The sequence below is a fragment of the Phaenicophaeus curvirostris genome, chromosome 13, assembly GCF_032191515.1.
Source record: "Phaenicophaeus curvirostris isolate KB17595 chromosome 13, BPBGC_Pcur_1.0, whole genome shotgun sequence".
In the NCBI taxonomy this organism is placed as follows: Eukaryota; Metazoa; Chordata; class Aves; order Cuculiformes; family Cuculidae; genus Phaenicophaeus; species Phaenicophaeus curvirostris.
The window spans coordinates 4965507-4979064 of NC_091404.1; the positions used below are offsets into that span (position 1 = coordinate 4965507).

The 13558-nt window shown below is 39.0% G+C and overlaps 1 protein-coding gene across 1 annotated transcript in view; it reads left to right on the forward strand.

The window, feature by feature from the left end:
* AMMECR1 (AMMECR nuclear protein 1) overlaps nt 1-13558 on the forward strand; it is a 69105-nt gene that overhangs the window by 20543 nt on the left and 35004 nt on the right. Inside the window, exon 2 of the mRNA XM_069868070.1 lies at nt 9561-9671. Within this exon, the coding sequence (XP_069724171.1) occupies nt 9561-9671 (111 nt within the window). The remainder of the gene's footprint in view (nt 1-9560; nt 9672-13558) is intronic.

The following is a 13558-nucleotide window of genomic DNA, read 5'->3' on the forward strand; positions in this document are numbered from 1 at the left end:
TTACAGACTCAATGCATACCCAGTTGAGGTTGTCATTTGGCAATTTGGGGAAGAAACATTCCATTTTACAGTAAAATTTTAGGTGTCTTACCCTCAAACAAGATGTGTAGACTTACAGATGCATCAGTAACCAGAGCAGTGAAGTGAATGATTAGATGACCTGTATGAAAGGTGCCATCCAGGTGCTCTGTGACCTCTGCTGCTGCAGACCGAGTGCTCTGCTGCTGCCACCTGTACCACCCCTTCCTCCCCGAGGAGTATCTCCATGGAGAATGTTATGATTTTGAATTTATGATTATTTCTTTGTGGGACTGGAACTGAGTAATCTCTATGGTCCCTTCCAACTCAAACCATTCTGTGGTATTGCGATTGTATGAAAGTGCAGTTATGCTGTGCTGCAAGTCCTTATGTTCTGTTTCAAACCTACTTGTGGGCTGGCAACAATGAAAGCTGTCTTGAGTATAGAGGTAGGTAAGCCCAGGTTTGTCCTGAGCAGTGACTCTCTGCTTGTGTAGAAGGTACCTTTTTGTTACATCTATTTAATTTCTCTGGCGAACTGTAAATATTCATTTTTTAGCAATGCTAAATAAGCCTGCATATCCAACTTGTGTGATTTCTGAGTAGTTCTGGGGTTTGTTACATGTAAATATTTGTTTTAGCAAAGTGAACAGCAAACTTGGGAACATATGTCAAAGAAATTCAGTTTGTTTTGTGAAGTTGATGGATTTTCTTGTGAGAGTTGGAGGGAGAAGATGCAAAAGAACAACTTTGTGAATACAAAGTAGCGTCTGACTAAGCATCCAATCTGGGCATGCCTAAAAGTCATCTTTTCCCCCTTGCAAATTGTTACTTTAACATTCTTTTTTTTTGGAATGCTGCCCATGTTGCCTCAGCTCAGAAATGCAGCAGTACTACTCCTGCAGCTGAATGAACAGCCACATCATCTGTCTGTGTTCCTGAATTTCTGTGCATTTTTAAAACAGATTTTAATATATTGGATGCAGTCTGAAGGTGTTATCTGTTCACTTTAGAAAATGACCTTCCTGTAAGCAGTCCTCTTATTTTTAACCCTGATTATGCTGTTGTTTAAACTAGATTTTCTTAAAATAGTAGCTGCTTTCTGACCTTCCTTAAGATTAGCTGCTTAGATAAGCAGAACTTACCAACAAATTCACACCTAGCAGCTCAGGTTTTGATTGTGAGGTTGATCTCTCTAGGGCATGCAGTGATTTCAGGAAAACCACCAAATCTACTAAGTCTGCATGGGTAAAGAAAGAAATCTTTGTTTGTTTCTGAAATACAGTAGTTAGAATTGCTCATTTGATCATTTAGCCCTGAGAATGACTGAAAGAATACGCTGTACCCTCAGAAGTGCTTAATATCTTTAAGTAATTCTATAGTATTGGAAGTTAAAAAATTGTGGATCTTGCTTCTGAAGCCAGTAGATTGTGGTGACTGTCTTCGAATCATGTATAGGCAGTAATGAACCTTCTTCACTGACTAAAGGTGTTGAAGGAGTTACGCAATATAGACTGTTTTAAAGAAGTTCCTACAAGGAAGAAGAATGGTATCATGGAATAAATTTCCTTCTGTTTGGGGAAATATATAGGTGTTTTAGGTGCACTGTAGTATTTATAATTCTTGCTAGGTGAAGTCATTATCCTAGCAAGTTTGGGGAATTGTGTGTGTGTAATTGGACGCAGGCAGGGTAAGGGATTTTTCAGACGCTTTACTCAGTAGCTGATTCTTTTTCTGATCCTGTAAAAGTAGTCAAGCAAATAGTGCTTTTTTAACTCATGCCAAAACATGTGTTAAATAGCGCTGTAGTGGAAAAACTAGCTTTTTGTTTGTCTAGGCTAACTACACTGAAGGAGAAACAAAAGTTTTTACACTGGGCTAATCATAGGAAAGAAAGTCATATTTCCCCTTCCTCTGAAAGGCTCATTATGTTGGCTTTCAGAAGAGGAAAAATATCATCCATGGGCTCGTCTAAACTTTCACATCAAAGCCCACTTTGAACTTGCAAATAAGTTGCTGAAGAAACTGAGTCAGAAGGTGCATACGTCCTGAGGTAGATGTTCAATAGCATCTTGAACCTTGCTGAAACTGCTCAGTCTTCTGTTCTTTGAAACAATAAATACATTGACATTTCTGATCTTTATAATACGGTTAATGTTACATGTCTCTTTCTCTGTTCTCCTCTGTAATACTGCTGCAAAGAAGGAAGCACACAGAAATGTAAGATAAACGTGTTCTCTCATTTTTTCTTTTCCAGTCCTGGAGGTTTGTAATGACAGTTGCTTCTCCCACAACTGGACAGATAGTTTTGTGTGTGAATTGTCCCTCTGTTCTCTTGTGTGGCATCATCCAGAATCAGAAAACGAGTCTGCAGTAGAAGGCCATTTGGTCTCATCTCCTGTGAAAGTCTTCCTTACAGTGGCCTGGCTTGGGAGGCCTATGAGGATTCCCCGCTGATGGCAGCTGTATGTCCTCCCCAGCAGTCAGTCCTGGCATTCATGTTTATTTTCATTAGGATGTTTTAAATTGAACACATTACAGTTTGAGTTTTGTAGCGTCTTCTGTTGCCAGATGTTCCCTTAAGTCTCTCAGTTAAGTAACTGGCCAACAATTTCTCTTTCGCTTTCTTCTCAGTAAGTAATAGTTGCTTTTCCTTTACACTCGTGTATCATATTGTAAATTGATAGTCTTTGTTGTGCCTCTTTTTCTTGTGCTTTGCTCTATTTTCTGTCTGTCTTTTCAGTAACTTGATTTATGTCCAGTTTCTTCAAGTGGATCTATTACTGTGATTGGTCTTCTTTGTACCTGTGCCTGTGTCCTTTGAAGAAATTACCTTCTCGTTGAGAACCTGTTGTCTCTTTCTTCCTTTTCTTGCTTCTCTTGCCTTCCAGAAAATCTTATATATTAGTTGTCTACATTTATCAAAATCTGTCTTTATAAATTTGGGGTGGGGAGGGTGTTGCTGTTCTCCCTTATTTCCCTTTGGAGTTTCAGGAATTCTTGTCTTGGCTTTCTTGTGCCTTACCAGATTTTTTCTGGAATACGTCTGGTAAGCTAAACTGCCTTTGCACCCGTTGTGTGCTTGTATGAATGTTACAGAAAGACACTCATCAGGTTTTTGTTGTTGTGGATGACCAGCTCCAGAAGATCACCCAGCAAGTTTCCCCTTTCATCACAAACTGGATAACTTTCAACATATCTGCCCCTCTCCTATGCCTCAGAGCGTAGGTATAGATGCTATCGATAAAGCTATCAGTGTACATGTTCTGCCTCCTACATTACCAAGCTTTGTTCTCTTATGTTGAGCAATGTGGATTAGCTCACTGCATTGGGACATGCAGAAACACCACGGCCTGGAGTGCAGCAGAGTTCAGAGCGCATCGGTTAGCAAGGAGGCTGCTTGCTGGGATCCTAAGGCTGGCATTGCTTGTTCGAGGCTCTGAAGATAAACTTTATTTTCTGTTTCTCTAGATGCTTCTAGTTTGAAACAGTATTCCATGAGGGTTGAGCATTATTCAAAGGTGTAGCATGATCCCAAATAGGATAGAGTAAGCTTTATGTTAAAAATTATACATGTTAAAGTTTCTAGAATTTAGCAACAGTAGCTTGTTCACTCCTGTAAAACAAAGAGGAAGGCGCTGCCATTAGGTCTTTGCTTGTTTCGAGTACTCTCTGGGCATGTTGTATGTTGGGAATCCTTAGAGCTGAGGTGGAAGCACTCTGGGCTGACAAAGGAGAGAGTGTGCTGGCTTTCCAGAGTGACCAATCCTACAGCCCAGGGTGTCAAGTAACATTAGGGCTGTAGAGACCTCCTTCCCTTCTCTGGTTATAAAAGATGGTGGGTTAAATAACAATAATTAAAATGTTTGTCTAAATACCGTTTTAACCTCTCATTTCATCAAGTTTAATCCTTTTCACTCTAAAGTCCCTAGCAGGTTTTTTTTATTACTTGGAAGTCTTCAAGTGAAACCAAAACAATTCTCACTCATTCTTTATAAAAACAGAGAAATATTCTACATCTGTTACCCTTCCTTTCCCCTGTTCTTCCCACATTCCTCCCCTTTTATTCCTTCCTGTCCATAGCAAGAAAGAGAAGCTTCTTGAGCTTCTTCTGGTGGTGCCAGGAAAAGACCAGTGTATTCACACCTCCTGCCTTCTCCCCCCTCAACTTAAAGAATTCCTTCACTTTTTAATAAATGTACTGGCAAATAAAGGCAGCTTGTATCCAGTTTTATGTGAAGAGGCTATTTTTAACAGAGCTTTCTACATGATGTCAGCAAAATCTGTTGGCATGCTGACTCTTCCTGTGATAGCTGACTGATCACTAAACTAGCCTGCGTGCTTCTGCATTCTAAATATTTTCAGTAACATATAGCAAGCAGATCAGTAATTAGTTTAGGTGCTTTTGATTGTAAAACCTTAATAAGGAATATGCTAGGGCCCTGGAAAGCATGATGCACAAAACTATTATTTCTTCCAGTGTTTATACAGGTTTATACCTTGTGCCCTTCACATCAGGCCCTCCAGTTCTTCAGAACTCGTGGCAGATTAATGTTCAAGTACAGTACAGGGCTGTCCTAGTTTCTTGACTAATGAAAATAGTGTAATAGTAGCTGAAGTAAGGCACGGGGTGGCACTCTGATCGGGTGACCTGTGCTCCTGTGCTTCAGCCACACACTTTCTGGCTAGCCTTTAAGGTCAATGTTTAGGGTGTTGGGTACATGCATAGATTTCAATAGTCTGTCAGGGAGACAGACTGTGTAAGCCCTATTTGATGGCAGCAGTTGTGCATAAGGAAGCAATATTAGTTTAAACTTTTACTGTGTTGCAATTGTCTCTGTAATTAAGTTTTGCAATTGAAAGTAGGGAAAACCAACAACATATACCATCCGCTGAATTTCATGGAGTAGTGCCTGACAACCTGTATAGCAAATAACTAAAAAATGGCCTGCTATTTAGATTAGAGCTGTGCAATGCTTTTCATTAAACAATAAATTAGGCCATGTCTGGATGGAAAGTTTATATTCTCCAATTTGCCTGTGAATTTGCTGTGGCACCTGTAAATAGCTTTAGATGGAAAAAAGTCACAAAACACAGACCCTTCTGAAAGAAGAATAAGGTGTTTACAGGTGCTTCTGAGAGTCTGAGTTTGGCCTCTTCTGCTTCTGTACAGTTTGAAACATTTTCCACGAGCTTTCAGCTTTGGAGTATTCAGGTTGCTCTGCATCACTCCTGTTAACACTGTCAGCAGGTTATGTCAGAGGTTCCTGGCACCACAGTGAGAAGTTGGATAACCCACCAGACAAGTAAATTTCCGAGTCTCTTGGTTCAAGAGGGCTCACTCCCAAGCTTGGAGCTGTTTTGCTTCTTAATAAGATGCTTCACCCTGAATTGAGTAAGAGAACTACTTGAAGTTGATTGAGCCCTCCCAGGCAAGTCAGCATCTGCTTTGGTGAATGTTTTTTCAAAAGAACTCAAATGGCAACAACAGTTCCCCCCCAGCTTTCATTCTAGATCGAGAGGGAGCTGGAGTCAGAAGGGTGAGAGCATTCCGCCTGAATATGGTCCCCCCCTTTCTGTGGGATACGTGGGTTCAAACTTTTTTAGGTTTTTTAAGAGAACTCTGATCTCCAGCATGTGATACATATCCTTGCTGTATGTCATTGGATAAAGAGGCTCCTAGCATCACAACTGCTGCTTCTTCTGCTTTTTACTGAGAATTTTCTCTTCTGTTTTATTTCAAGTGCCTGGAGGTGCAAATTTTCATTTTAGGTCTAACGATATGTTGCTCAAAGAAACTCGTCCTTTTTATTCTAAGAAAAACAGATAACAGATGAAAACGAGGATTTTATTTTTTCAACTCCAAAATGTACATATTTATTTAGCTGTTCTTGATCTGTGGAGTTCAGCGCTTAGCCTCAGATCTCAGGTTTGCAGTTGTGATAGACAGCAAGTTTGTCTGTGGTTATTGTCTTTAAAACACAAGAGAAATACTGCAGGCTTGGAGAAAATGGGCAAGCAGCTGAAACCAGGCGTGCTGATAAAAAGCACGAAAACATTGCTAGAAAAAAACAAATTCTTTCCTCTACATAGCTTGTCTAGGTTCTGTGAGCAGGTTTTCTGTTGTCTTTGTTTAGTGCAAGGACAGAAATGCTCTGTAAAGTTTTGAATGGCAGACCGTCCTTTTCTTAGTCTGTGACAATCCTGAAATGTAGCAGTCAGTGTTTCTAGTTCAGAGATGGAGCGTTAATGCAGGTGCAGGACCTTCCTCTAATTCTGTGTTCAGTTCTGGACACTGATGTCAAAGAACGTGAATTTAAATTAGAAAAAAGTGTAGAGAAGAGCTGTGATGGTGAGATTGGAAAGATCTGGTTTGAGAGGAAACTGAATGAACACAACGCATTTGGCTCAGCAAAGTGAAGTCTGAAGAGGCACATGAATTCTTTCTATAAATATGTTGGAGAATAATAACCAGGAAGAGAAGAGAACTATTGAAATTAAAGGACAATGTTGGCACAAGCACAGCTAGGTACAGGCTGACTGGGAAAACATTTTGGCAGGAAATCTGAGTGTTTCCAGAGGTTCTGAACGTCAGTGAGGTTTTGAAGCAACCTTCTTATTTTTCATTCTGGGGGGTTGTCCTCATTGTTTCTAGTAAATTTTAAGATGGAGAACGTAGATAATGAATAGAACTGTATAGTATAATTATTCTTATGATAGCAGGCGCTTTGACAGTCCCTTTCAGCCTTATTTCTTGAATTTTAAAAGTTAGAATCCTCTTGGGTTACTTCTGGGGAACAGGGAGGCAAGTGTAGGGGAATACAGAAGCTGAACGGTCGGAAAAACGAAAAAAGCCTCTAGTAAGATTTGGTGATGTATAGTATGTATGCCTACTGGTGATAGTTCATTTACGCAGTGGATAAAGGTTTGAATTTAGTCCAAACTATGTTTATACTATACCAATAGTACAAAAATGTGTGTATATAACCTTTACTTTTTCCATTGGTACTCATTGACAAGGACCTTCAAAGCAAATCCGAATGTTTCAGTAATCTGTTTGAGATTTAGTGATGGTCTCTGGATGTTTTCTTCTGTTGTCCTTTTAAAGTAGCAATAACGATGCATCTTAGAAGGAATTCCATTTTTACAAGAAAGTAGGTGCGTGTGTCTCACTGAATTATAGCTCTCACTAAGTGTATTACAGCTAATAAATCTCATAATCCAAAGGTAAAGGTCAAGAGAATAATCCTGAAGTCCAATTTGAATCTTATTCAGACTTGTTTCTGAGCGAGGGGAGAGAGTGCCTTCAGTACCATGAAGAATAGTGTAATAACCTGCATTCTACTGAATGTTAGATGATGGTCCCTTCTGGATCCGCACTCTTCAGTTTTTATCAAACAACTTAAGATAAAGGCGCGAGAGGAAGGCATAAAAAGAAATGCAAAAGAAAGATGACTTCAGCTTCCTTTTCTATTTACCACTATTGAAAAAGGGAACTTGTCCAACTTAATCAAATAAGGAGGAAGTTGCTCTACCAGTGGGGAATAGCAGCAGGCTTTGTTAAGTTCAGGATGCTCCTGTGTCGGTGCTGTAGAGATTGAGAGGTGTATCCTTTTCTGCCATCACATGGTGAATATCTTCTGCCACACCAGGCAGAGCAAATGGGATGGAAAGAGGGAAAAGGAATATAGGCTATTCCTTGAGAATCCAAACCCTGACCTGTACCTGCATCTGTCTATCCCGTGGTACAGTTAATCCATCTCTGTTATGCTGTGCAGTGCTTCTGACAGTTTTGCAGTGACTTGAGCTGCTTGTAGAGCTCTTAGTATGTTTTAAGAATCTTAGTATAACTGTAAAGGGAGGTTCTGTTTCACAAAATGTGGAGAAACTTGCAGTTTATATTTTTCCTGATCCTTCTGGTGAGGAGTTGGACAAGACATCGTTACCAAAGGTTGTCTTTGGTGCAGTGATGTGAATCTTACAGGGTGCTCTTGTAAATCTGCTTATTATTTGCAGCTGATACTAGTAACAGAAAATGAGCCTTCCTTTTTGATGCAGCTAACTTGAGTTTTTGTGAACTTTTTCCTGCATCTGTGCTTCTCTGTCTGCTTCCCTCCTTAAGATATATGTGGTTATTGTTTGCTTTGTAACCTTCTGCTTTGCAGATACTAGCCAGGGGTCATTTACCTCATATTAGACTTCTTGGTCTTCATAGCAATGACTATGGGCTGTGCGGAAAGGACACTGTGGGAAACATTTGTAAAGAAAAACAAGATACAATCAGCATGATGATTTGCACATGCATATCATGCCAAAGAACAGTGCCTGATCAAAGAACTTTGGAGAGAAATCCTTCAGTGTGTCCTTCAGTGTGTGTGTGTGATTTTTCACAGGTGCTTTGAATGTCAGATATGAACCTTGCTTTTGTCAGCATTAGTGCTGTGATGGTAGTGTTCATATTAAGAATTTTACATATTTATGCCTGAATCGCCTGTGACTTTCCACAAAAATTATCACCAGATTTAATTCGGGGCTTGAGGGGGAGGTGCTCCATGGTTGGATTCCTTGTTCTTCAGAAATGTGAACCTGCTTGTGGTCAAGAATACTCTGTGTTGTTTAACTAAAATGCCTTTCATTACTTTTATAACCCTAACAGTAAGGGAAAGTGCACTCTGGTTTGTCTAATCCACTTTGATTTGTCTTCTTTCTGGAAAGAGTAAATTTTGCATGCTTTTCTTCTCTGTATGTCCCAACTCATTTGAGGAATAGGAATCTGTTGGAGTTGAGAGGGCTGAGTGTCCAGGACCCCTGTGCACTCCCTGGAAATTTCAGCTTTGTCTGTTTTTCATAGAATCGTTATGGTTGGATAAGACTTCTAAGATCATCGAGTCTTGGACTCGATGGACTATTGTTGGACATCATTTTCCTGTTGCTTGTGTACTGATGAGGTGATGTAGAACTGCAAGGTACTAACTTGGGATTCATGGGTACAATATCCTTTCCTCAGGCAGTTCTTTAAGGTTGGAGAGTGTTCCCAAGTTTTCTTGTCTTCTGAGGATTTCTGATAGTTTCTTGCCAGCTACATTAGAGACAGAAGTGTTAGTGTTCATGTGGAGGAGTGGTTAGTGTTGCAGGGATGTTTTTCCCTTCTGTAAATGGTTCCTTATCTACAGGTGTCTTTTCCTGTTGACAGGAGAAGACTCATGGTTAACAGTGAGGGACGCTGACCATCTCTTCCCAAGCAGTTTAATTCTGTCCATTAATTGTTCTAATAACCTGATTTTCTATTATGTCACATGAGCGATGTTTCTAGAACAGTCAAAAGAGTTGGAAAGGGCATTTGTGAATACTATGGCTTGCTCAGATATAGTGATTTTAGAGATTTGCTCCCCCCACAGATACAGTTATTTTAGAGATTTGCTCGCCCCACCCTGCCCCGTTGCCTGATACGGAAGGATGCTGTTGCTGAGATTTCACACTGTCAATGTGGCTTCTGTGATCATGTCTTTTTCTTTTTCTTTTTTTTTTCTTCTCTAAAACAGCCCACTGTTTGTAACGTGGAAGATCGGTCGAGATAAACGATTGCGTGGATGCATAGGTACTTTTTCCGCCATGAACCTGCATTCAGGACTCAGGGAGTACACACTTACTAGGTAAGATTTTGTTTTCTGTAGCCTTGACTTACGTATTTAAGTTGTCTTCTGAGGAGATGCTAGGTGTGCTTTGAGTTTTTTGGCTGTGTCTCCGTACTGATCCGTGAAAACTTGTATCTCCTTTTGATGCTAAGTGTATTGCCTGGTTATTTGACTACTGGTGTCATGAGGCTATGGTTTCAGTTAAAAAATGTAACTTGAGCCTTTTTCTTTTTATTGGTCTGCAAAACTACTCTCCAGTAACTTATTATAACTGACTATTATAGTATTTTTTCCAGTGTTCAGACAAATTTTAACCTTAATAGTTAATGTCAGGGCAGAAGACCAGAAAGTCAGATTTGGGGATTATCCTATTCACACTTCTAAAACAGCAGGTATTCTCACCTCTTCTCCATCAGGTGCTTCCAATCAGCTGCAGTTAATTTAATGCTACAAATTTCCATTACATGTTACTCTTCAGATACATCCCAGCCCCTGAGTGGGAAGCTTCTGGATGAGGGAGGTAAGTGATGATAATCCTTCACTCCCTGGCAGCATAATCCTTCATTTTTTGATCTACACGTAAATTCATTCACCTTAATATTGTTCCATTTCCTTTGCATAGAGTGAAAACTAATAAGTTTATCACTAGAGCTAGTAGCAAGCTTTCTACTTGTTTTTTTCCTAAGAGTTTTATTAAGTTTATTTTCTAAAGAATCAATGGAATTTTGTTCCACTCAGTTACAATAGACTGTTCATAGTGCTTTAAAATAGAAACTACCTTCTGGCATGTGTAGACCTCTAAAATTGTCATCACTTAGAATAACTGATACCACTTCAGATTGGAGGCTTTCCTGCATTACAGGATCTTCCTCTTTGCTGTTAAAATGCCTTGTCAGTCCTAGTATTAATTAATATTTAAATAGGACATGTTCTTTCTTACCTCTCCCTAGTTTGTTGCAAGCTGAAGTTCATTTCATGCTTCTCTGCTCAGCTTCAAATCAACTGCTCATCTCCTGGAGTCCTTGCAAACTTCTGAAAGACCTAGTTACCTTTATTGTGTCAGTTTTATTTATCGTGTGGTTTGGAATGTTTCTGTAATCAAAATAGTCAATGAGAAAATGCTTATAATAAAATTTAAAGCAATTTCTCTATGAAAGTTAAAAGCGTTAAAATCTCAGCCATTAGTAGTGAGCCAGACTGGAGGAAAAACAGCTTGCCCCCTGCACTGGAGAGTGTTTCATTTAAGTGAACACTTTACACAGTGCCTGATTGAGAACAATGAGGTTGTACAGAAAATTACTCCCCTAACACTAGGGAGAAGGTAGCAGCCAAACCTCAGTCTTTGTTGCTCATAGATTTTTCCATTCTCACAAATGAAATAGGGCTGTACTCTTGCATACCTTTAAAAATACTTATGATTCCTGCCACTGAATTCTAACTCTTAGAACTGAAGTGTATGAAAAGTGATACAAGTTAAAGGGAACTTAAATATTTTCAGTGCAGTATTTAAATGACAGCCACGTGCTGAGGAGGTTTGTACTTGGCTGTTCAGAAGATAGATAGTTCAGTCATTTTCAAGATAAGAGATATGAAACAATATACCAAACTGTTTTTCTAAAATCTTTGAGTTCATCAGTTGCTTTAAAGGAAAATATTATGTTTAGTGGCATATTGGATTTTATTACCTTTTATGGGAAATCTTTTTCATGTTTGTGGTGCCAAAAATATTTCCTGTTGTTTTTTTAAAAAAAAAACAAACTTCAGGTGTGACCACCAAAATGGTCAGGTTCATATCTGAATTTATGAAAAAGTTTTTCCTGTCTACCAGTCACTGCTTAAAAAAAATAAGAGAGTAGGGTTAGCTGATCATTTTCCTTCATGGTGTTAGTCTTTTCAGCTACAGAGATTCCAGAGGGGAGAGCATTTAAGCAATAACAGAAGCAGCTTTGAAACTTGTGGATTTTCAGAGTTTGGAGCTCCACAGGCTTCTCTAGGAGGGATCGCAAGGTAGGACATCATAGCTTGATGCAGCAGTATGTAGGCAATAGACTCCTTAGGGAGATTTTCCTGAAAGAGGAAAAGCAACTTCTTCAGGGATGGCAAAAAAAATAATCAACAGAACAGGTAAAATGAGAATGAACTCCACTTCCGAAAGTGAGACTTGACCAAAATCCTCAGTTGAGGATATAGGCAGATATTCTTCTGATTGATATTTTCAGCACCTTCTGTGGAAGGCCAGCTTTCAGTGAGTAAAATGGTACTGAAAAAGAGCTGTTCTTAAAGATGCCCTGGTGCTTAGCCATCATATCCTCAATTCTCTTCACACATGATGTTATTGCAGTTATGCTGAGTAGTGCTTAGGATCATGATAAATCAAATTTTCCTTAATCCTAGTAGTGATCTCTAGTTGTATATTATATACAATGTGTAGCATGTATGGCTCTGCACACAGTACTGTAGTTTCTTCGAAGCAGCGTAATGATAGTTCATCTAGGAATCTGAAGTGCATTTAAAAAAAAAAAAAACAAACCCAAAACAAAAAACCAACTCAACCCTTTTTTGGCTCAGTAAACAGAACCGGTGAAAATGTGTGACCAAGTGAGTTTCTCTTCCCCATTTTGAGCTCTGAGTTTAGGTCATTACACTGGCATTGCCAGTATGTTCTAAACAGGAAATTTATGTAGAATGATTCATCATTAATTGGATGCATCTGCCCGAATTATGAGGAGGGATGAGAATACCCATAGTTAAAAATGCTATTACTGTATTCCTAGTAAAATCTACATGTTAGAATTCAGTCTTCTCTGCAGTTACATTAGTGAAACATGGGAAAGGAAGTGTATTACATCTTCAGTGGAACTTATTAAAAGATAGACTTGGATATAGTGATTTTTATATAATTTTACTAGGAGGTTAGTTGGATAAAAATCTGTCCTTGTCCAAAATGTTTTACTGTATTGAATATTGTGTATTAGGATGCAAAAAGTTTATCATGGGCAAAATAGTCCCTTAGACCAAATGTGTTAATTTAATATCCCATCTGAATGCATAAAGAAATCCATCCAGATTATGAAAAATACCTTGTGTTTTACAGCTCCTTCAAGAAAATACACTGAACTTGGAAGCAGGTTGCCACAGAAATTCATAACAGGTTGATAAATTATTTTTTCACCTATTCTGTTCAGCAGTAAGACTTAGGTTTTGGCACTGAAGTTTTAAATTCCTGCTCTCTTATACTTGAGATACTGAATTAAGTGTTTTCATTTATTCATTTTAGTTTAGCTCTTCTACCCATTTCATACAACTTGAAGTTGTATTTTATGCCTAGTTGATATAACAACTATAGACATATAAATTAAGTTTTAACTATAAATTAAAATTTAACCTCTCAAGGCTAGAATATATATTTGGTGAGGGAAATAGCAGAGAAGAGGCAGGTATAAAGGGGGATGTTGTATGACAGAGCCTTCTGTCATAGAAGAAAGCAGTGAAGAAAAATAGGAGGACTTGAAGCCTTGACTGGATTAGCATAATGGCTGAAAAGTGGATTTAAATTTTACAGTAATATGTAACCCACCCTCCCTAACTAATGTGGGCTCGTCTCTACAGACAGTATGATGTAATCCATCTTTGTTGTGTGTTCTGCTTGCCACTCCACCTGAGAGAACATGACTGCTGTCAGACACTCAGCCTAGATGTGGCTGATCAATAATTGAAAACAGGGAAGCTTGGGATGAGAAGCAACAGATGGAAGGAGATGAAACCTGCAACCCCACTTTCTCATAACTGAATTTGGATGTAGATTCCATACGAGGGTTTGCCTACCAGTGGCATCAAATCCTGCTCCGTATTTGTCAGCGATCTCCAGAGCCCTATTTCTTGTTACTGCTATATCGCCTGCCCGC